Source organism: Amblyomma mixtum, chromosome 7 (assembly GCF_055824585.1).
Source record: "Amblyomma mixtum isolate Tamu chromosome 7, ASM5582458v1, whole genome shotgun sequence".
Taxonomy (NCBI): Eukaryota; Metazoa; Arthropoda; class Arachnida; order Ixodida; family Ixodidae; genus Amblyomma; species Amblyomma mixtum.
The window spans coordinates 1,960,311-1,985,188 of NC_143018.1; the positions used below are offsets into that span (position 1 = coordinate 1,960,311).

A 24,878-nucleotide genomic window follows, 5' to 3' on the forward strand; every position below is an offset into this window, starting at 1 on the left:
AGGGATCATCTTTCATGCACTTTTGAAGAAGTTCATTCCAACCCGTTTGTGCTTAGATAACGCTTGCCTTTATGAGCTCATGACAAATGCGGTCCTCGTAAATAAATTCATGAACACTGCCGGTGCTTGTACTCCTGCAGAACCCAACGGTAAAAACTATTGCCGCGAATCTTTGTAGCGTTCGTTTGCAGTGTTTGTTCAAAGCCGCTTTATCGTTTCGTTTGTGACGCAAGACGCGCCGAGATTTATCTCGATTGATGGCATCCAGACGGAACCGATTCTAGTTTGCGCCAGAAAGTTCCAGTAACTTCCCAAGCGTTATCTCGAATGTTCGCTATCAGCTTTAAAAAGAGCATGGCCGACAGTGGCGGGCATTCTGTTCGACGACCGCTGAGCACGCTTGCTGCTACGCCGCCGCCGAGTCATTCAGTTCTTTGGGGGCGCAAGTCAGCCGAAATAAACAGTTTCGTTTCGAAGACATCCTCGTTTTCCTGTTCGCCGGACTGCAGTCACCACTACGCGACAATATGCTATTTCGGCTTTATTTCCTTCACACCTTGTATTCTTGGTGGCTTTACAATGCAGACCCGATTCGTGTATGCATTCTTTCGCAAAAGAAAAGCGAAGCATTCATACAGTGTCAGGAAAACTGCCGGAATATTATTCGGGCACGTTTTTTTTACCGTGGTGTAAGTGATGTGGGAAACTGCAAAATCTACAGAAACGTTCAACAATTTTGGTGCTGAGCACTCATCAACTAATGAGAAAGTGAACCAGGAAGCCACAAAAACTGCGCGTGCATCCTCGCATGTTTTTCAGAAAATTGGAAATATGGTCCCTCGATAGTAGTTTCCTGCTAGAAACGAGAATGGTTTACATTCAAGGGAAGCCGGAAGTGATGGCTATTGTCATACAGTTCCATAATCTGATGCCAGCCCCACATCACAATAACAAAAGCATGAATGTGGCGCAGAATTTAAATGGCAGAAGTTCACGGCCTAATTGTCCTAGAAACGTTGCTCTAATGACACGAAAGATGCGCAAGCATGTAACCGAACAGCTGACCATGTAGGTAGTTAGAATCCTTTAGACCGAGATAGCAAAGGCATTGTTGAGCTGCGTTTCAAAATGAGTACTGGCCGAATATTGCGTCTCTTTCGTAATGTACAGTTTGGCCATAGGGACAGTCTTATAGCGCGCAGGCTCCTTCTAGAAAAGAATAATCTGGGGGTAAAACAATGGAAGAACATGGGCGTGAGTCTGCCATACGAGTTCGGAATACTGACTAGCCAGTGAGGCTCAAGCAGATTTTTGAAGTCTACAATCGGAGGAGTACAAAACATACACCTTCAAGACCTGCACAATAACGGCGAAACCTTTAAATAACCTCGATATAAAGCCTCAAAGCGGCAACTTTGGGCGTAGTGTCAGGTCACATGCCATTTGTTTATCCCTGCTCTCAAAAAAGCATTCAGAAGCCAGTAAAAACTGCAATATCTTTCAGCTAATCCTCACGCGCTTCAATCTACAGATTGCAGTTCGAATCGTCACCCGTCTCTAATCTAGTGGCCTACCACTTACAGGATTTGCATGCACAAAAAGCAGACAGCCCGGCATTCGAATACAAGCTTTTCCTCTGATCCCAGTACACCTGACAGAGCCTGGAGATATTCAAATGTTTTATATCTAGAACACTGCTACTGCATCCTGTTGCAAGAGCTCACATTAAGGTGGTATGCGAAAATCGCGTTAACTGTCTCACCAAGTGCGCCCCGACTTCGGAGGGGCCCGATAGACTCACCTGCTACCCGAGCCTGGGGCGTGAAGCTGGCGCTGATTCTTATGCCGCCCGGAGCTGCGTGGTGCATCCCGCATAAAATTTGTGTCGATGTACCTCGTTAACGGATCGCGCCACAAGCAATGCGTGTCAAACAGTGCATGCAGTTCCATCGAAACTGACTGCAGCATCTTTCAACAAATACAGAAGTTGTTTTGTATTCGGCTGGTTTCTTGGGACCATAAGATTTTTACGCTTCCGCGCTCTGAACACAATTCTTTTGCACTAGAGCGCTTCAAAGTTTGTCGCAGTTCCAATTCATGCAAAACGCTACGTTCTAACTAAACCTGTGACACAGGATGTGTGTCCTATTGCTTCATACTCTGAAGCAAGTCATTCGGTCTGCAGGTATCTACATGATTCTGGAGATCCTCCACTTTTCTCCTATCCTATTTTTTTTCTCCTGTCCTGCCTTTATCATAGCTGTGGAGGGCAGGATTTATCGAGTTCTTCAAATAAGCTGTATTTACACGCCGCGAATAGAGCCTCCAAACCTTTAACTAATATAGGCCGTCCCACTGTGACCGCGCACGGCTCATGTGTCCAGCCACAAGCACAAGATATTAGTGTTTCGCCATATTAATATGTTCTCGAGCTAAGAACACTAATTTTATGATAGAATGGTATCCACTTCCTGCAGAAACAAAACCAGTTGACACGCTTGGCAGCTTTATTTCGGTTCTTTAAAAAAAAAATACTGACATGAGAATCTGTTTAAAATAACTAACACGCATCTAGCCTCTTGGCTAGATGCGGAAACGCACGAACGCGGAAACGCAGGTCAAAGGTTTTGATGCCTTTGTCGTGCTAATATAAACGACTAAAATATCGCTTCGAAACTCTATCGTAATCTGGTCGTTTTACAGACTAAATATTTCCATACTGTAATTGAAGATCCACTCAGATTCCGCAGATCTCCATCTGCGAATATGACTTACCGGCCTCTCCAACGCCCCTCGATGGCGCCGCTAGTGAAAAGGCAACATATTTATTCCCAGTACATAAGGCTCTGATATTTTTGAATGTCATTATTTCATTTACGCGTCCAATGAATCTCGTCACTGAACATGCAGCTGTTCCAGAGCAGACCGCAAAGCAAAGCCGTAGTTAACAATACACGTCAATGACGTAGGTCGGTTATAAGTGCTTGTGGTAGTTCAACTGCAGCTTAGTACCTGCTGGCAAGCAAAGCTCCCAGCTCTCGCAATTTCTGATGAAGCTGCCCTGGCAGCAAGACACGCAAAACAGCACTTAACAATGGTGACTTCCTATTTCATCGAACAACAAAACGCGAAATATGTTCGTTCAATTTCACGAACACGGAAACGCAGGTAAAAGGTTTGATGCCTTTGTCGGGCTAATATAAACGGCTAAAATATCGCTTCGAAACTCGAACGTATTCCTATAGTTTTACAGACCAACTAAATATTTCCACTGATTGAAAATCCACCCAGATTCCCGAGACCTCCACCTGCCGATAGAGTTAGCCTGGAATGGCCCCAAATGAAATTATGACTTACCGTGTGCACAAACGGCCCTCGATGGAGTAGCTAGTGAAGAGGAAACATAATTAGTCCCAGTACATAAGTCTCTGATATTTAAAAATGCCTTTATTTCATATACGCATTCAAGTGAATCTCGTCACTGTGAACATGTAGCTGTTCCAGAGCAGACCGCAAAGAAAAACTGTTACCTCCAATCCTGCGCTTGAAGTATAGGACGAACGTGATTTACGCATCAGCGGTTTGAACCGTAGTTACCAACACATTTTCCTTGAGAATTCAGCATACACGAAGTTAACAATACACGTCAATGACTTAGGTCGGTTATAAGTGCTTGTGGTAGTTCAACTACAGCTTAGTAGTTGCTGGCAAGCAAAGCTTCCAGCTCTCGCAATTTCTGATGAAGCTGCCCTGGCAGCAAGACACGCAAAACAGCACTTAACAATGGTGACTTCGTATTTCATCGGACGACAAAACGCTAAATATGTTCGTTCAATTTCACGAACACGGGAACGCAGCTCAAAGGTTTTTGATGCCTTTGTCGTGCTAATATAAACGACTAAAATATCGCTTCGAAACTTATCGTTTTACAGACCAACTAAATATTTCCACACTGTGAAAATCCACCCAGATTCCCCAGATCTCCACCTGTCGATAGAGTTAGCCTGGAATGGCCCCAAATGAAATATAAATATGACTTCCCGGGTGCTCCAACGGCCCTCGATGGCACCGCTAGTGAAGAGGGAACATAATTATTCCCAGTACATAAGGCTCTAATATTTAAAAATGCCTTTAAATAAATTAAAAATCCGCTGTGCCCCTTGGTTTCTGTGGCTGTTGGCTTCTCTCATATTTATAATGAGCCCCTCATTCCCCTTCCCTTGTTTGCTTAATTGCTTAGCGAGGGCCTCGCTTCTGGCAGCCTTGACACCATAGGAAGCATAAGAGGGTTCTCACACAGCTTCCACCCTCGCCGTTCGATGACCTACGTCACATCAGCGGTAACTCAGGACGTGCTACGTCCGCCGCTTAAGAACGTGGGTGGCGCTGGTGAACACTCTCAAGGTTAGGTTATTTGTAAACATAAATACTCCCGAAAGGAGGTTTGACAGCCGTCGCCGTAGCTCAGCGGTAGAGCACCGGACGCGTAATTCAGAGGTCGTGGGTTCGGATCCCACCGGCGGCATGTGGTTGTTTTTTCTTCTGCTTTTCTAATCAATTAGCTTTAAGCGATAACATTTTGATCAACACCACAAAATAAATTACAATCCCCTGTGCCCCTTGGTTTCTGTGGCTGTTGGCTTCTCTCATATTTATAACGAGCCCCTCATTCCCGTTCTCTTGTTTGCTTTATTTCATATACGCATTAAGTGAATCTCGTCACTGAACATGCAGCTGTTCCACAGCAGACCGCAAAGCTAAGCCGTAGCTACCAACACATTTGCGTTCAGAATTAAGCATACACAATACACGTCAGTGACGTAGGTCGGTTATATGTGCTTGTGGTAGTTCGACTACAAAGCCCCAGCTTTCGCAATTTCCGATGAAACTGCCCTGCAAAACAGCACTTAATGGTGACAGGGAAGCTTTAACGGTTTCGTATTTCATCGAACGACAAAACGCTAATCATGGATTTATGGAAGTTTTACGAACAAAAATGAGTCAGGCTAGGAAGTACACCGGGCTCCGGAAATTTCGATCCCCTGGGGTTCTTTAACGTGCACACAAATCGCACAGGACATGGGGCCCTAGAATTTTGCCTCCATCGAAATTCGACCCCTGCAGCTGAATTAAACCGGTGCCTTTCGGGTCAGCATCCTACCGTGGGGGCGAAACGCTCAATATTTCCTATTCAATGCAAGAACTTCGGCTTATAAGGTGCACGTACAATCAGCCTAAAAGTAATTGAAATTACCAAAAATATTTGAAGGATTTAGGCTGGAAAGTTGTCTACAAACATTCACAGTGTTTTGCAATCTTGAAAGAAAGTCGTAGAAGCTGCCCCATCCACGTCATCTTCAAAGCACGCCCGGGAGAGACAGGCTATCCTCCCGCACGATCATCCAGTGCAGTTGTTTTTCTCCGACGCCGTAATCAAGCTCACTGTGCAGTTTTACGGATCAGAATGGCGAAAGACCTCGCCTCAGTGGAACCAATTTTCATGTTTGCCTTTTTGACCTTATGACGAAAGCCGTCCTCGTAAAAAACCAACACTTTCGTACGCACTGCTGGTGCTTGTACTTCTGCAGCGTCTAACGGTTAAAAAAACACGCTATTTCTCTTTTTTATTTCCTTCCCGCCTCGTATTCTTTGTGGCTTTAAACTGCGGCTTTGATTCATGGATGCATGCTTTTGCAAAAGAAGCGATGCATAATTACAGTGCCAAGGAAAATGCCGGAATATTATTCGGGGAATCTTTTTTTTACCGTGGTTTAAGTGATCTGGGAAGCGTTCTCGGTAATTTTGGTGCTGAGCCCTCATCAGCAATTTTGAAAGTCAACCACGCAGCCACAAAAACTGCGCTTATATCCTCGCATGGATTATTGATTATGGTCATCGATATCCGCTTTGTGCTAGAAACGAGAATGGTTTACATTCAAAGGTAGCCGGAATGAACGCGAGATGTCTAAAAGGCATACTGTACCATAATCTGCTGCCAACCCCAGATCACAATAAAGAGAGCATGGATCAGGCACAGAATGGCAGTAGTACATGACCTGTTTTTCCTAGAATCTAACGACACGACAGATGCGCAGGCATGAAAACCGAACAGCTGACCATGTAGGTAGTGAGATTCCTTTACACCGAGATACCAAAGGCATTGCGTGCTACGTTTGAAAAATGAATGCTTCCCAAATATTGCGTCTCTTTCGTAATGCACAGTTTGACCCATAGGACAGGTCTTTTATATCGCGCAGGCTGCTTCTAGAAAAGAATAATATGACGGTAAAAGAATCTATAACTTGGGCGTGAGACGGCCGTAGGAGCTCAGAATACAGCCTAGGCAGTGAGGCTCAAGCTAATTTTTGAAGTCTACAATCGGACGAGTACAAAACAGACACCTTCAAGACCTGCACAGTAACGGCGAAACTTTTAAATACACCTCGACTCAAGGCCTGAAAGGGGCAACTTTCAGGTAGAGTCAGGTCGCATGCCATAAGTCTATCCCTTCTCTCTCTCTGCTCTGCTGTGAAACGAAAAACCCAAGAGATGAAATCTGGAACAGACGGCCTTACATGTTCAGGAGGAATCACTCGAACTGCCCACCACCTAAGTAAATTAAAATTCAACCCGCCTAGGGCTTCCCACAGATATCTAGAACAGTGCTACCGCATCTTGTTCCAAGAAGTCAGATAAAGGTGACATGCGAAATTCGCGATAACTTTCGCTAAGAGCGCTACGGCATCGGCGGGGCCCGCTGGACTCACCTGCCACCGTTGCCTCCGGGCCGAAGGTACCGGTAATCTCTACACCCTCCGGAGCTGCGTGGAGCATCCCGTATATAATTTGTGCCGATGTTCATCGTTAGCGGATAGCGCCAGAAGTCACGCGTGTCACACAGTACATGCAATGTCGCCGAAACTGACTGCAACATCTTTCAGCAAATACACAGGTTGTTTTGTATTCAGTTGGTTTTTTCGCACCATAAGATGCTTACGCTACCGCGCTCTAAACACCGCGTTAAGAGTCTTTTGCACTAGAGCACTTTAAAGTTTGTAACAGTTCCAATGTATACAAAACGCTGTGATCTAACCACCTGTGACATGGGATTAGTATCCTATTCATTCTCGCTTTGAAGCAAAGCATTCGGTCTGCAGGTACGGTTTACATGATTCCACAAATAAGCACTACGCTACTGATTTCCCTTTTATGTCCTCAACATTTTTCCGATTCTATTTTTTCTCTGCTCTCAGGCCTTTTAACAGTCTCTGCTGTTATGCCTTCAACATCGCAGTGGTGCGGAGTATTTATCTGGTGTTCCTCTCGACTTCCGCCGTCCGCCTTGAAGCATGACGCCTCGGAAATGCAGTGTTCTACACTGTGACTAGAATAACTGTTCAACACTCTTCAACATGCGCCACCACAACAGGCGGCAAGTTTCGCTTATAGGCGAGCAGTAGTTCATCCTTTGTTGTCGCAAGCCACATAGCAGGCAAGGCAAAGATGTGAGAAGGTGAATATAACCGTTTGCTGGCGTGGCAAAATATCGATTCGATACTGTCCTGTAGTATACTCTTCCTCAAATAAGCTGTATTTACGCGCCTCGAGTAGAGCCTCCAAGCCTTCAACTAGTAATGTCCGTCCCTCTGACCACGCACGGCTGATGTGTCCAGCCACAAGAACGAGCAATTAGTGTTTTGCCATATCAATGTTCTTCAGCCAAGAACAGTGATTTTATGCAGAAAGACACGCCAAATGACACGCTTAGGAGCTTTATTTCGCTCTTTTAAAAGACTGATATGAGAATATGTTTAACACGCATCTAGCCTCTTGGTAACCTAATATGATAAACACAAAACAATTTCACGAACGCGGAAACGTAGGTCAAAAGTTTTAATGCCTTTCTTGTGCTAATATAAACGACTAAAATATCGTTTCGTAACCCGAACGTAATCTGATTGTTTTAAAGACCAACTAAATATTTCCGCTCTGTGACAACATCCACTCACAGATTCAACAGATCTGCATCTGCAGATAGTTAGCCTTGAATGGTTCCAAATTAAATAAAAACGAATATGACTTAGCTGGCTCTCGAATAAAGCTCGAAGGCCCCGCTAGGGGAGAGGAAGCATAATTAAAAGAATGCTATAACTTTGGCGAGATTCACTGCGCCCCTGTGAACGTGCGGCTGGTCCAGGGCAGAACGCACAGCAAAGCTCTCCGTTACCAACAATCCTGCGCTTGAAATTTAGGAAGAACGTGTTTTACGCATCAGCGGTTTGAACCTTAGTTACCAACGCATTTGACTTCGACATTCAGCATACATGAAGTTAAAAATACACTTTAATGACGTATACGTCCTGGCAAGCAAAGGTCCCAGATTTCGTAAGTGATTTCTGATGAAACACATTCGGCCAGCGAGACACACACAACAACACTCAACTATGGTGACAGGGAACGTATAACGATTGCGTTATTCATCGAACGACAAAACCAAATATAGTTTTATGGAAGATTTAGACGAAGAATGAGTCAGGCTATGAGGTACGCCGTAGGCTATGAGAAGGGCTCCGGAAATTTCGATCCCCTGGGTTCTTTAACGTGCACACAAATCGCACAGGACACGGGCTCTTGAAATTTTGCCTCCATCGAAATTCAACCCCCGCAGCATATAACTACCATAACCTGTGAGCCACCGCGGCGGCGAAACTAAATATTTCCTATTCAATGCAAGAACTTCGGCTTATGAGAAGCACGTACAATCAGCCTAAAAGTAATTGAAATTTCCAAAAATTTTTGGGGGATTTAGGCTGGAAATTTCTCCACAAACATTCAGGGTTTTGCAATCTTGAAGGGAAGTCGTAGAAGCTGTCCCATCCACGACATCTCAAGTTCACTGCGCAGTTTTACGGATCAGAATGGCGAAAGACCTCGCCTGAAAACTGAGGCCAGAGTTCATCTTTTATGCACTTTTGAAGAAGTTCATTCCAACCAGCTTGGGCATCGATAACGCTTGCTTTTATGAGCTGATGACAAATGCGGTCCTCGTAAATAAATTCATGAACACTGCCGGTGTTTGTACTCCTGCAGAACCCAACGGTAAAAACCACATGCTGTTTCTGCTTTTTATTTCCTTCCCGCCTTGCATTCTTTGTGGCTTTACGATGCAGATCCGGTTCGTGTATGCTGGCTTTTGCAAAAGAAAAGCGCGGCATTAGTACAGTGTGAGAAAAACTGCCGGAATATTATTCGGGCACCTTTTCTTTACCGTGCTTTAAGTGATCTAGGAGACTGCAAAACTACAGAAACGTTGTCAACAATTTTGATGCTGAGCCCTCATCAAGTAATGAGAAACTTGCAGCCCCACATCACAATAAAAAAAGCATGAATGTGGCGCAGAATTTAATGGCAGACCAAGTAGGTAGTTAGAATCCTTTAGACCGAGATACAAGTTATTGTTGAGCTACGTTCCAAAATAAATACTGGCCGAATATTGCGTCTATTTCGTAATGTACAGTTTGGCCCTAGGGACAGGTCTTTTACAGCGCGCAGGCTCCTTTTAAAGTATAATCTGGGGGTAATACAATGAAAGAACATGGGCGTGAGTCAGCCATAGGAGCTCGGAATACAGACTAGCTAGTGAGGCTCAATCGGATTTTTGAAGTCTACAATCGGAGTAGTAAAAACAAACAACTTCAAGACCTGTACAGTAAAGGCGCAACTTTTAAATAACCTCGACATAAGGCCTCAAAGGACCAACTTTCGGGGTAGTGTCAGGTCGAATGCCATTTGTATCCCTGCTCTCTGCTCTGCAGTGAAACGAAAAAACCAAGAAATGAAATTCAGGTGCAATCAAACTGCGCTCCACCTAGGTAAACAAAAATTCAACTCGCCTGGGGCTTCCCACAGATTTGTGCACAGAAGAGCATTCAGAAGCTAGTAAAAACTGCAACATCTTTCAGCTAATCCTCACGTGCTTCCATCTACTGATTATAGTTCCAACCGTTGCCCGTCTATGTAGTCTGAGCACCTAAAGCTAGTGGCCTACCACTTACAGGATTTACATTCACCGAAAACAGTAGACAGCCCTGCATTCGAATACAAGCTTTACCTCTGATCCAATACACCTGCAGGCTACATAGTATTCAAAAGTTTCATATCACGAAAACTGCTACTGCATCGTGTTCCAAGAACTCACATTAAGGTGGTATGCGAAAATCGCGTTAACTGTCTCACCAAGAGTGCCCCGACTTCAAAGGGGCCCGATAGACTCACCTGCTACTGGAGGTTTTGGCCAGAATCTGGCATTGATGTTCAAGGCTCCAGGAGCTGCGTGGTGGATCCCGTATAAAATTTGTGTCGATGTACCTCGTTAACGGATCGCGCCACAAGCAACGCGTGTCACCCAGTGCATGCAATTCCATCGAAACTGACTGCAACATCTTGCAACGCTCTGTTCCAACAACCTGTTACACATGATGTGTGTCTTATTGCTTCATTCTCGCTTTGAAGCAAGCCATTCGGTCTGCAGGTGTTATCTACATGATTCGGGAGATAACTACGCTATTGATTTCACTTTTATGTCCTCAACTTTTCTGCAATCCTATTTCTTCTCTGCTCTGTTCCTCGCGACATCTCGCGCCCTCCTTGAAGCATGGTACATTAAAAATGCAGTGACTAGAATGCCGCAGTGGATGATAACTTTGCTACATGAAACTGTTCAACATGCGCCACTGCAACAGGTGGCAAGTTTCGCTTTTAGGTGAGCTGCAGTTCGTCCTTTGTTGTCGACGCTCATCGACTGACAATCTTTATATCGCTAGCCCCCAGCAGGCAAGGATCTGTGAAGAAGGCGAATATAACCGTCTGCTTGCGTGGCAAATTAGCGATTTGATGCCGCCCTGTAGTCAACTCTTCCTCAAATAAGGCGTATTTAAACGCTGCGAATACAGCCTCCAAACCTGCAACTAATGAAGGCCGTCCCTTTGTGACCGCGCACGGCTGATGAGTCCAGCCACAAGAACAAGCAATTAGCGTTTCGCCATATCAATATGTTCTCCAGCCAAGAACAGTGATTTTATGATAGTGGAATGGAATCCACTTCCTGCAGAAAGACAAGCCAGTTGAGACGGTTAGGATCTTTATTTCGCTCTTTTAAATTACTAATATAAGTATCCTGTATGTATAGTAGAGACAGGCATCTAGCCTCTTGGCAATTTAGTATGATAAGCACACAAATCAATTTCACGAAAGCGGGAACGCAGGTCAGAGCTTCATGCCTTTGTCGTGCCAACATAAACGACTAAAATATCGCTTCGAAACTCGAACATCTGATCGTTTTACCGAGTAACTAAATATTTCCACACTGATTGAAAATCCTCAGAGGTTCCGCAGATCTCCATCTGCAGGTAGAGTTAGCCTTGAATGGTCCCAAATGAAATAAAAACGAATATGACTTGCCTGGCGCTCCAATGGGGGTCGATGGTTCCGCTAGTGAAGAAGAAACAGAATTAGTCCCAGTACATAAGGCTCTGATATTTATAAATCCCTTTATCCCTTTATTTCATATATGCATTCAAGTGAATCTCGTCACTGAACATGCAGCCATTGCAGTGCAGACCGCAAAGCAAAGCTCTCCGTTACCAACAATCCTGCGCTTGAAGTTTAGGACGAACGTGTTTTACGCATCAGTGGTTTGAATCTTGGTTACTAACGCACAATGCTTGAGCATTCAGCATACACGAAGTTAACAATACACGTCAATGACGTATGTCGGTGAGAAGTGCTTGTGATCCACTTTCGTGGAGTATATCCTGGCAAGCAAAGCTCCCAGCTTTCGTCTGATTTCGGATGAAACTCCCCTGGCAGCGTGACACGCACAGCAGCACTCAACTATGGTGGCAGGGAACCATTAATGATTTCGGTATTCATAAAACGACAAAACGCTAAATATGGGTTCATGCTTTATGAAAGTTCAAGATACAAAAACGAATCAGGCTATGAGAGACGCCGTAGTGAAGGGCCCCGAAAATTTCGATCCCCAGGACACGGACACGGGCCGCTAGAATTTCGCCTCCGTCGAATTTCGACCGCTGCAGCCACGATGGAACCGGCGTCTTTCAAGTTTCGCTTGTAGGCGAGTTGCAGTTCGTCCTTTGTCTTCGACTGCCTATCGTCGACTGCCTGTCTTAACTTCGTAGTTTTCAGGCGTGCGTGCAGTTTGCAAGCGTTTGCAGGAGTGGGAAAATCGCGATATTAACTTCCTGCAGAATGAGAAGCCCGTTCACATTCTTAGGTGCTTTATTTCCGGCTTTTGCAAATCTGATATGACTACGCTCAAACATAAGGCCGGCTTAAAGTGACTAACACTCATCTGTTGGCAGGAGGCGACGTGCGTTTAATGTTTTTCACCAGACATAGCTGCTTCAGAGACTAAAATGATAAACAGATAAAACGATTTAACGAACGCCGAATGGCAGACGAGACGCTTTACTGCGTTTGTAACGCCGATGCAAATAACTAAAATATAAATTCGAAATTCTGAAAAATGATCGTTTTACAGGCGAACTAAATATTTTGCGCAATGTGACTGGAAACACTCAGAGATTCCAGAGACCTCCACTTTGCTGGATACAGAGGGATGTCTGATGAGAAATTTGTTACCAAAGAATGGTAAGTGGACGCAAAATTCTCAAAAGTAAACGAGCAAAGAAAGCGGCCATTCTTTCAGCGTTCCTTGCTGGCTTTCGATTTTGTGTTATTGCTTTAAATGTGCCACAATAAAAAGGGAGCTCATTTAGCTTGCTGAGGAACAGCGTTGGTGGGCCCTGCTGTAGAATTGGAAGCGTTTAATTAGTTGCAGTACATAAGCTTGTTGTAAGCACAAATCTGTCACTAAGAAGCGAGCAATTTCTATGTAGAACGCAAAGCAAAGCTCTCCGTGACCAGCAAGCCTGAACTCGAAATACAGGTGAAACGGGGTTAGCAAACTAGCGAAGCATCAGTGGTTCGAACCTTACTAAACTAAACTAAACTAAACTAACGCTGTGCGTTGGCTTCTTCCATGGGCTCTTTTCCGAAAAAAGAAAAGCAAAGCATTAATAATTAAAGCATTATTTCTCGTCAAATAATGAGAAAGTCGAGCACGCAGCCACGAAAACTGCGCCCTACATGTTTGAAACTTATGGAAACTCAAAAACGTTCCCTTGATGGTATTTTCTAATTGGTGAACGAGAATGGTTTGCTTTTAAGACAAGCAGCCTGTGATGGCTAGTTACCTTAAAGGTTTCGTTCAGGTCTATGGGGGTTTAATATCCCAAAGCGACTCGGGCTATGGGGAGGCCCTAGCGAAAGGCTCTGTACTGGCATCGCACTGTACACAGTGCCTCTGCTATAATTTCGCCTCCATCGAAATTGTACCGCTGCGGCCGGGATCGAACCCGTAACTTGGGTCAGCAGCCGAGCACCATAACCACTAAGGCACCGCGGCGGCTTAGATACCTGAAAGGCATACTGTTATGTAATCAATCAGGAGGGTATAAATAAGGCAGATTATAAATGGCAGAAGTCACCAAGAGCTGATGCTATACACAAACAAACACTTCAAAGTCACAACGCCCGGCGGAAGTAGAGTTAAATCGCTTCACTAGTCGCCTACCAAGCACAAGAGCCTGAAAGTCTTGGGAATTGCTGCGCACAACGGAAAACAATTGAAAAAGGGTTTTTCAGGAAACGAAATCACGCAGTAACTGACTCGCATCTCGGCCGACACCCCAAACTGCGGCGTTGAATGGATGGGGGGGGGGGGGGGGGGGTGGAGTGAAAGAAGACAAGATGAAAGGTGCCGTAGAAGGTATCTAACGTGCACTGACATCGCCCAACACGCGGGCGGCTTTTGTGCTTCGCGCCATGGAAATGCGGACGCCGCGGCAGGGCTCGCACCCGGGTACTCCGTCTCAGTAGGCGATCGCCTTAGCCACTGAGTCACCAAGTAGGGTGCATTAATTACGACACTTTCCGAATTCCGGCTACGTTCCCCGCGCTGATGTCCTCGGGTTTGCATTTAATTCCCCACTGACGACAACCAGCAGAAGTTGTAGGAATGCGAATTTGCGGCACCGCATTTGCTATAATGTGGCGCTAACCTGTAATCTAGCCGGGCTTAGTATACCCCATTAGTACCACTTTAAAGCTATGTTTAAGTTTTGTTCAGTGGGTTTCAGTTATATGCTACCCTGAGCACTCTTTGGTACCGGGACTACGGCTAGTGCACCTTCCTCGAATAAAGAAAGTCTAAAAAATTTTGGTTTTGAGGAAAAGAAATGACGCATTTAACTATATGGCATAAGAAAGAGAGAAGGAAAGAAAGGAAGAGGAAGAAGTAAAGAAAGAGAAAGAAAATAAAGATGGAAAGAAAGAGAAAGAAAGAAAAAAAGAAAGAAAGAAGGAAATAAAGAAAGAAAGAGGGAAAGAAAGAAAGAAGGAAATAAAGAAAGAAAGAAAGAGGGAAAGAAAGAGGACGCAAAATAAAGAAATAAATAAAGAAATAAAGAAAGGAAGAAAGAAATAAAGAAATAAAGAAAGAAAGAAAATAAAGAAAGAAAATAAAGAAAGAAAAAAGAAAGTAAAGAAAGAAAAAAGAAAGAAAAAAGAAAGAAGAAAGAAAAAAAAAAAGAAAGAAAAAAGAAAGGAAATAAAGAAGGAAAGGAAGAAAAAGAAGGAAAGGAAGAAAAAGAAGGAAAGGAAGAAAATAAAGAAGGAAAGAAAGAAAATAAAGAAGGAAAGAAAGAAAATAAAGAAGGAAAGAAAGAAAATAAAGAAGGAAAGAAAATAAAGAAGGAAAGAAAATAAAGAAAGAGAGAAAGAAAGAAAAAGAAAGAGAGAAAGAAAGAAGAAAGAAAGAGAGAAAGAAAGAAAGAAGAAAGAAAGAAGAAAGAAAGGAAGAGAAAGAAAGAAGGAAGGAAGGAAGGAAGGAAGGAAGGAAGGAAGGAAGGAAGGAAGGAAGGAAGGAAATCTAATGGGCACTGACATCGCACAGCACACGGGCGCCCTTTCGCTTCGCCTCCATCGAAATGACGGCCGCCGCAGTAGGATTCAAACCAGGGTACTGCGGCTCAGTAGACGATGGCCGTAACCACCGAGTCCCCGCGGCGGATAAAAGCAAAAAAACTGCGCCGTCCGTAAATTTGGAAGCGCCAGCGCACGAAGAGCTGAGCAGTATGGTTCCTACTTAAAGGTTTCAATATCGTTCGCCATTTACAAATATTAGGAGACTGACCGTTCAGTATCTAAAATATGCTAAGGTCTCCCGTCTGTAGAGTTAGTTCTTGGGCTAGTTGATATTCTTTACGCTCAGTTTCTCAGCGCAACGGGGCCAAAGAAAAGAAGCAGGAAGAGAAGGACGAACTCAGCTTCTGGCGGCTTCGCGAATCGTAGCGGTAGCACGTACTCAAAAGAAGCGGAAATTGGTCACGTGAGTTCAGTTTATGCCCAATCTATGAGTGCACATCGCAATTTGGTCCGTCGTGAAAATCCAAAATAAGGGTCTAAAAATCGTAGACTTATAGCGAACTGAGCTGAACCATACTTACAGTACTCCTCAAGCTCAACATACTGTAGAAAAAGACAACGTAAAAAATAAAGTTCACATTCGTTCTTTGCGGTAGCCTCTTTAGGTGTCAAGAAGACAGCTAAACGAACTTTCAGAGGAATGCAGCAAAGCTGGCGGTAATTTTGGGCCTCGACATATACAGGTGGTAACACCTGCACTGTGCCAAATTCATTTCACATGAAAGGGAACCGCGCGGCACGAACAGTGAACCTTTACTTATCTTAAGAAGCCTGCAGAGGCACGAAAGCAAGTAAATGAACAAAAGAAACTCCAACTTTCAGCACTTATTTTTAATTACTGAAAGATGAAATTAGCGCTTGCCGTGTCCATTCTGACTGCGAACGTTTCGTCATGGAGTCGGAATCACTTGTAGCGCAAGATTTGTATTAACTATTGCACTACATAAAGGGCATTTTACCTTGAACTTAACACAACTCGCAGTGGGGACGAAAAAATTTTGGCTTTTTTAACGAGTAACTTGCACTAGTTAGGATGCTTTGCCTGCACGCTCCTCGAAAGCGAATGTATTTTGGCGCGATGTAGCCAAAATTTGTTGCGCCACAGCGCTGAGAGTAACTGCTTTTGATATTTACGGTGGGCTATATGCCTTCGCATAATTAAATAGTGGGCAGAGTCGCAAGGAATCGCGATGCGTTTGCATTCTAGGCGTCTTTAGGTCAGTTCAGAGAAAAGCTGGCCCGAACAGCACATCGGATCTACGTGCTCGGCGTTGTCGCTTCGTCTAAGAGCAGAACAAAAACACACTTGCTCTCGACAGCACCCAAAAGAAATGGTTTCATGAACATCGTCTGTAACCCTCAAGCCAACCGCTATCATTTGCACGTAGCCAGAAAATGTGCACGGTGCCTCTGAGGTCTTAATCAGCAACAATGAGTAGATTTAGGTGCCAGCTGTTGGCGTTAGATCGAGTTCTCCATATTCATCAGCAAAAGTGATGGGTCTGAAGATCATACCAATGCTCATCCTGTTCTGTGCCAAGAGTACTTGAGCTGTTGCTAAGACTAAAAATGGCAATTTCATTGCTGACAGGCTGAATTCGGTGTAAAATTGATCTTTCTGTCAGTTTAACCCGTAACAAAACCTTTGCAGGGCAGGGGGTACGAACAGCAGTGTGCAACATGAAAGAAATTTGAACTTGCACCAAGAAAAACTTACCTCTTCATCGGGCCGCCGTGCCCTAAACCGCCAGTAGAACCTAAACGCGAAAAGGAGGAGAGAATAAAATATACGTTAGGGTAATTAAAACATTTAATGTGGCAATGGGAAGAGCCATCTCCACCCCCAGATTAAAGCTGGAAGACGGCGCCACCTGAGCACTACACAAATGAGCCTGTTAAGAGTAGCGCTCACTTTGAACACAGGCATCGGTGATGGCAGTACGGAGCTGCCCCAAGCCTGCCCCCTCTTAATGCCGACCTGGAGCAGAGCTGTACAGCTCGACATCTGTACTAAAACTGTACTTTAGCGCCGCATTCCTTCACACTTCTCTTTTGGCAAGGTGGTTCCCTCATGTTATGCCACCGCTCTCGCCTCAGAATGACAGCATAGTTCGCGTGATTGTCATGGTACGCCTGGACAGCACGCCTAGGTGGGGGTCAGGTGAAATTAATCATAGCGGAGCACTAGAGGTATGCTAAAACCACATGCCTGAGTACAAATTTTTTTTATTAGAGGATATATGTTTAGGCGATGAGGTTCAAGGCTGACAAGCCTAAAAATAACCGGTGCTGCGACATGAGCGGGCATTCACAGGCACCAGGCCAGTAGAAGCGGCATTTGTGAGTATTCGGGTTCAATAATTAACCGTATATTTCGCGATTATCTTCATTCAAATTTTAGGTGGGCGCTTATTCGTATTTTACGCTAGGCAAAAAAACCTGTGATCTAACTACTTATTCGCCTGAAGCAGTTGTACCGTTTCAGCCAGCGTTCCCAGCGTGCAAGAGCCTGAAAGGTAGCCAATTCAAAAACAGTGATCGGATCGCCATTTTTATGTATTATTGGCATAGAAGTTCAGCCGTCGCGACAGAACGAAAGGTTGTCTGGCGGCACTGAAATTTCATGAAAGAAGAAATTTGATTATTTGGCGCCGGGGCGGAGAATCTAAAGGCGCGATTCATTTATACTATATTCTCACACACCTACAGCTGTACTTTGAAGAAAGGGCCCATCGTGCAACCGCAACGGCCGGAATTGCACCTGCGCCCTTGTGACGAGCGCCCCAGTGTCCTAAACACTGGGATGCTGTCCTCGGAGGCACTGAGGAGAGAGCGATGCTTCAGGTCTCAGATTAGCGTATGCTTTTAGCGGTCTGGTGCTTTGGTTGGAACATGTGGCCAGGTTCTTTTGTCTAATCTACGCACCATAAGCAAAGTAGAGCAGCTGTACAGCCCCAATGACACAATTTTATAAAACGCTGAGTTTAAAGTGACCCGCACTGTCATTTTCCACGATGTCGCTTCTGTTGAGCTAAATTATTTGGCTGAAGCGCACGGAAGCGCGCGATCACGCCTCAATCAATCACATTTTTATCCACAGATGCGCGAAGTCTACACTGTAAACGTAGCAAACGAATTTGTTTCTCACCAGCGGCTGAAGAAGAATCGTCCAAGCGGCATCTAGAAAAGAATGAAAACAATGTAACATTTAGGTGAATTAAAGAATCAAAAGAAGAAAACGTGCTGCTGAGAGCATATATTGAGACTTTAAAGAGCGGGCATTTGGACAGATTTTCGCAGAGCAGTGTATAACGCATGTTGTGCTAAACAGTCGACTGTTACACTCTAGCAAGGCGCAGAGAAGAAATTGCACGAAAGCGTGCTGGCAGTACCCTTGCAAAAAACTAAAGGCACTTTGATCGCAAGGTTCACAGCGCATACACCGCACCCTAATCTTGACCTAAATCCATAGTTCGCAACATTAATTACCACCGTGGAGGCTGATGAGTTTGTATTGGTAACAATATGCGCAATAGGCATCAAACAGCCTCTCTGGAATTGTGCAGGTAAGGAGAAACCACCTTCGTCAGGAGAGCTTGAGAGGACCGCGGCTACACCTTAGCGCTTAACAGAAAACCGGTAAACAAAAAACAGCATTGAAGTAACCTAAAACAGTACTGCCTTCATCCTTCAGGTAATTTAAATGCCACGTTGTGCAAGAATATGACAATAAAAAATAAGAATCACGCCTACCAAAGAACAGAAAAAATTGCCAAAGAATACGTCACTTCCTAATGCGAAATTTGAGCGCAGCTCATCAGCTGTTTCAACTTTTCGATAGACAGAGGCAAAGAATTTGGTCAATACATGTAGGTAGTACAACTACAGACAACTTGTTATTTTAAGCATATTACATCATCAAGAAACACTACATTAACGGTTCTTGATTTTCATGAAGGAAGCTTTGTGGTCGGAGAAATAGGTGGGTATATGCTCGACTGGCAGGTTGATGGAAGTATTTCGCGTGGTTGTCATAGCCGTGGGAGGCGTTACGAGCGATAGGAACGGGTTGTTCTCCCGCATGAGTGGGAAGAAATTGCCCTTCATCTTATTATCCACATTAAAGTCCCCACCAGCCTGCCACCCTGGCAGGTGGCAGTTAAAGGTTGATCGTGAGAGTTCACTCGTCGTTGTCAGCGCTAACGCATGCAGCCCACTTCTCTCATCAACCCACGTACAGCCTTCGTCAAAAGTTCGGAGCCCAGGGGGTTTCGTTCTGAAGCACGCTGTCTGGTTCGTAATGCATCTCCTGCGCTCCAAATTTGCTGAAGGCAAGACGATTTCTGGTCCTGCCTCCTCCAATGGGTAGGACTACCACGAATGTTACAGGAGTCCCACTGCGAGGCCTAGAAGCAAACCCCCTGGGCTCTAAATTTTTGACAAAGACTGTACGTATAAGCGCGATTCAGGCGTCCTCTGACCCAAGGAGCCAGTCATGTGTATAAAGGCTTCAGCGCCGCGTTTCTGCCACTAAGTAGTCAATGCCAACGCATGCAGCGCACAACTGTCACTACCGCCACCTGTCGTGGTGGCTCAGTGGTAAAGGCACTCGTCTACTGAGCCGGAGTACTCGGGTTCGGGCCCGACCGCGGCGGTCGCGTTTCGATTACGGCAGAACGCAAAACCCGCCCGTGAGTTATGCGATGTAAGCCTAAACCCTAAAAACTTTTGACCTAAATGCATTAGACTGAAAGCCCCTAACCATGAAGGCTTTTGGCCTAATGACGTCAGTAAAAGCCATTAACTGGTAGGCATTTACCACGAAGGTCTTCACCCTAAATGTGATTACCATATGTGAGGGGAAAAGGAGCGTCCTCCGAGGTGGCGCCCCGGAGGATCCCCAGAAAATCGTCCCAGACCGAGCACGTCTGTAGATGTAACAAAAATGGTTTTACTTAAAACGGGAGAGCAGTCACTGATGGGTAGGGAGCTGTGCGGCCGAGGGTCGAGGAGTGGCTCTGGTGTGAGATTCCGCTGCCCGTCACCAGAAAGGCGCCGGGGCCAAGTACCTGCGCAGGGCTGTTCTCCCTGCGGCCGGAAGTCGGGCGCGGAGCACCAGCACCAGTGGCGCTGACGGCGCACCAGAAAGGAGACGGCCGCCCAGGTCTGGACACCCGGGCACGGCCAGGAAGGCACCCTTTCCCAGCAGGGGGCCCCAGCCACGGGACGGCAGGCACGATCCGACAGCAAGGCCGGCAGGATCTCCGGGCAGGCAGCACCTGCCTGTGCCTGGCACGGCGCCCGCTCTCCGAGGCAGCGAGAGGCAGGCAGGAGACAGGAGACAGCAGGCTCCTGGTGGCGCGGAACTGGGCGAGGATGGCTTCCCCAGGCCTGGTCACCCGGGATCAAGAAGCCGTTCAGCCGTGAACTCGCCTGCTCCGTTGTTGTTGTTGTTGTTGTTGTCCTCTAGATAATGGCGCGTACCCACTGCGGGGGATTGGCCAAGACACAGGCGGCAACTGATAGGTGCACAAAATGTTAAACAAGAAAATAATGGTTATGAAAAATAAAATAATTATGATAATAATAGCAATTAGGAAATAAATGAAAGGATCTCAGATGTGTAATTGAAATAGGCTAAACAAATGCTGTGAGATCGGTGACTGAAATAGAGAACGGGGCTAAAGATTCCACGTTTCAGAAAGCTTTCGTTCCAGAGGAATATTGATCATGAGAAAGAGCAGAGTTTAAGACGGCAGCCGTTTAGTGTCGCGCCGCTTGCGCCACGCCCCGCGTCTCTCTTCTTTTTTCTTCACCTTGCTTCTCTCGCCTGAGCGAGCGTCAGGCCGCCGCTAGTGCTGAGGGGCGCTGGTGGCGCATCACACCATAACTGATTTGCCCTAAAAGTCCACTTGACCTAGAGGCCTCTAACTTTAAGGAAATTTCATTGAACGCCTTTAACTAAGTATACCTTACACTTAGTAGGCATCTAGAAGGCCTGCCAAGTGTACACACCTGCCAAGCAACTAACAACCCTGTCGGAGCATGCGCCGCTTCCCACAAACCAGGCTTCAGTGACGTACCTGCCCCCTTTGCCAAAAGTAACCGAGAAGCACGTTTATGCTTATCAAAAGTATAACCGCCTCTAGGGCACCCACAAAGACAGAAAGGTGAGAAAACGTTATGACAGTTCACCTTACCTTAGACAGATTCAGAGCTCGATTTAAGGGCTGGTATAAGTGCTTCGCAACGCGACTAAGAAAGGAAACACCGTTGCGCGGTGTTTCCAGGAACTACGCCGTACAATGCTGCCGCACGAATAAAGATTTCTTCTTTCGAGCATGTGCCAACGACTGCCAAGCGGTCTGCCAATCCTATAAACACGTGTGGGCTGGGAACTACTGGCGCCTTCGGCAATTCTTCACCAGTCTGCTGAAGAATTTCCGGCTCCATTACTTGGAGCCGAATGCCACATGTCCAATGCACGCAATAAGCCTCTCTGAAGGCCAAAATGAACGTACTCACCACTGCCGAGTTGTTCAAGTGGCACGCTTTGTCGAGTGGACACTAGAGCGTATTGTGTCTTAGGAAGATCAGTGAAGTGCGGCCTAAGAATGTCAAGCAGTGATTTAACTGCCGCTCTCCTGATATGATACTCCACAGCCCAAGCCCTCAACTGGCTCCTTATTCCCTCTGGACACTCGGCATTGTTGGAACATCAACCAAGTCATGTTCATAAGGCTCCACGGGACCAGTGTTTTGACCGTGCAAGTCACTTCCAACTGACTTGCACTGTGCCTCAGCTGCCACGACAGAGGATTCAAAAAAGGATGCACTGCTGCATATGCTTGCCCTAAGCTGTCCCCGAACTGTGCAAATCTATCGTTTCCAACAATTGCTAAACGTGATGGATTGTCGGATTGCAAATGGGGGAATGTCTCAGAGCATGCTGCCGCCTCTGCGTCTTCTGCGACTTGCTGCAAACACCGAACGCTGCCCGCCTTCGCCAGATAAAGCTCTCGGCGACGTTTCGCCTTCAAGAACCGCTCCATGATGAGGTCTTACCTTCCAACGTTTAGGTCAGGTGGTGTTGTCATGGTGAAAGGCCAAGACACGACACTGCAGGAACAACCAATGCTTCAAATCCAAACGAAGCACTTTGCCAGCTACGCCGCTACGAGAGCATGTGTGTGAAAAGCCGGGGAGGGCATCGCGTCGCAGATTCAGTCGTTGTGACTGACACCGCGCTTTCGTAGATGTGCTGCCAAAAATATGTTCGCAAGGAACAAAAAATAAAATAAACGTGTTGTTTTATTCATTTTTCTCAAATTATGCAAGTGAAAATTTACATTGCTTCACTATGTCTAGATAAAAAAACAATTGCTTGCCAATTTCAATAAAACACCAAATCCAAAACTTTTGAGTTTCGGTTTCGTTTGCTGTTAGAATTACGGGACTTTCCTTTTATCTCTCGGTGAAACTGCACTCGTCCGACAATTATTTAAATACTCTGCATTAAAAAGAAATTGATGCCGCAGCATTGCGCCTGCATATTGCTTACGCATTACATTTCACCGATTGATAAATTGGTAATAATGATTGATAATTGATTGATAATGACTGCATGCATGTTAGGTTCAACATGCATGCAGTCATGCGCGCAGTGTATTCGTAAAAAAAATATTGGGATAATATGAAACGTACGTCGATCGAGCGTTTCGTCCGCAATTTCCACGCGCCTACTGCGCGTGCGTCTGGCATATACGTCACCGGCCAAGCCAGTGGGTAGCCAACCATGGCCCTACGATGGTTCCCGTGTGGTTGCCCAAGCGTTGGGTGCCGGCTAATTCCCTACACTGTAAACAAAAATATACCCAAAAGGGAGTAAAAAGGGTGGCGGCCACCCTTTTTACTCCATTTGTGAAAACATTTACTCCATGAGTGGGGAGTAAAAAGGTGGATTGTCCTCCATTTTACTCCCATGAGGGAATAAGGGAGTAAAAATGAGGATTTACCAGAATTTACTCCAGTCTAGAAAGGGAGTTAATTGTGCCAAATACTCCACCAGTGCCGAAATGGAGTAAAAAAAATTACCGACGATTACGTTACTTCCTAATGCGAAATTTGAGCGCAGCAAATAAGCTGTTTCACCTTTTCGATAGATTGAGGCAAAGAAATCGAGCAACACATGTATGCGCTATCACAGAATTTTTTTTTATTTTTCGCAGGAAGAGGGGGGAGGGGGGCGGCGTGTACACCCAGCGGCAAACGATGGGGGCAGAAGCGCGCGCAGCAAGCGGACAACACGATAAAGGGAGGAGGGAAGAGATAGCAGCGACTGACTGATGCCGCTGACGCCGATAGTGATCAGTCAACCCCAGCTGCGGAGTTGGTTTCAGGGACACCGCCGCCGATGCCGACACAAACAATATGATACCCTCGCTTCCGCAGCGCTAAGAACCAGGTCTAGCCGTGGGAAGGTGGTCACGTATTCGTCGACGTGCCGGGGCCTACGTGAAATAACCGGCGCGTCGGCAACTGAAGATCACCCTATCTGCCACACAAGAACAGGGGGCGGGGGGGGGGGGACCCTTTCCTCCTCTTTCTGCATGGCGGCGACGGTGTTCTATGCAGTCACGTTATCTTGACTCTCTAGCGGCGTCAGCGGCATCCAGCGGTATCAGTCGGTCGCTGCTAGCGCTGGGGGATGAAAGGGGGGCGGAGCTGGTTACGAGGCCGACGACGACGCGGAACCCAGGAACGGACGCCAAAGAGCTGCGCTCCAAAAAACACCAATTTGCGCAATCCGCGCCCCGCCACCTAGCGTCTCGTCTGCTTCTGGTCAGTCGTCTGATAACGGCGTGAGTGAAGACCGCTTGGTTACCATCGTCGCCGGATCTCTGCTGACCTCTGCTCCTTCATGGGCGCCTGCCGCGTTACAAGATATCGGCTTGTCGCTGTTTTCCGCTACAGTACGGTACATAATTGAATTGCTCCTGTGATGTCTCCAGTGCTCTAACCATACCTACCCAAGCAACCACCGATATCCTTCGGACGGCCGACAGAGGTCTGTTTGGGATGTTCTGTACATCCGCTGAACATCCGCAAACAGCCGGTAGACGTCCGTCGGCCGTCCGAAAGGTGGCCAAAGGTATACGGTTCGCCCGTCGACGGACGTCCAGTTGAGTACGTCCATTGGCGGATCTTTCTCGAATATTCGCATACATGGTGCATGCGTGCTTTTTTCACTCCGCGCGATGCAATAAAACCAAAAAAAATTTGATGCATAGCACGCATATTTTATTGTGGTTGATGACACATCAGCAGAGCAATGGGTTATATTCGGAAAATTTAAATGTGACTCTCCAAATGTGGCAAGCTTGGGACACACATCCGTAATCTTCCCACCCACAGGATTTCTGAAATAAAAAGAACGCGGCAAACATCAGTCACGTGAAACAAATCGCACAATGCAATAGCCCAAGTAAAAACATTGGAACCAATTAATAGAAGTGTTTAATGCTGCAAGTATAACAGACAATGCACTTTAACAAACACCTCAATACATAGGTTGCACGTGACGTCACTTCCGCCCCCCATCAAGCGCTTGCGGCCATGCTGCCGAACCATTCGGCCGTCCCCTCCCGTCTGCCCTCCGATTCCTGACCAATCCTCGGACACTCTGGATTATTTTCTTATCTTTCGGGCGCGATGCCTACTCCACAGACGAATGAACCATTCAGTGCAGGCTACTGGTCTGAATTTATTCGATCGGCGCGCGTACGCTACGCACACAAAGTGAAAGTTTG

At 46.0% G+C, this 24,878-nt stretch overlaps 1 protein-coding gene across 1 annotated transcript in view; it reads right to left on the reverse strand.

The window, feature by feature from the left end:
• LOC149334794 (uncharacterized) overlaps window positions 1-20,201 on the reverse strand; it is a 147,662-nt gene extending 127,461 nt beyond the window's left edge. Inside the window, exons 1-9 of the mRNA XM_089551404.1 lie at window positions 20,139-20,201; window positions 18,218-18,249; window positions 16,787-16,826; window positions 11,461-11,490; window positions 10,276-10,329; window positions 6,768-6,821; window positions 3,358-3,387; window positions 2,776-2,805; window positions 1,802-1,855 (exon numbers count right to left, since the gene is read on the reverse strand). Coding sequence (XP_089407530.1) covers window positions 1,802-1,855; window positions 2,776-2,805; window positions 3,358-3,387; window positions 6,768-6,821; window positions 10,276-10,329; window positions 11,461-11,490; window positions 16,787-16,794 — 260 coding nt within the window. The 5' untranslated portion in view covers window positions 16,795-16,826; window positions 18,218-18,249; window positions 20,139-20,201. The remainder of the gene's footprint in view (window positions 1-1,801; window positions 1,856-2,775; window positions 2,806-3,357; window positions 3,388-6,767; window positions 6,822-10,275; window positions 10,330-11,460; window positions 11,491-16,786; window positions 16,827-18,217; window positions 18,250-20,138) is intronic.
• Between the last annotated feature and the right edge of the window lie 4,677 nt (window positions 20,202-24,878).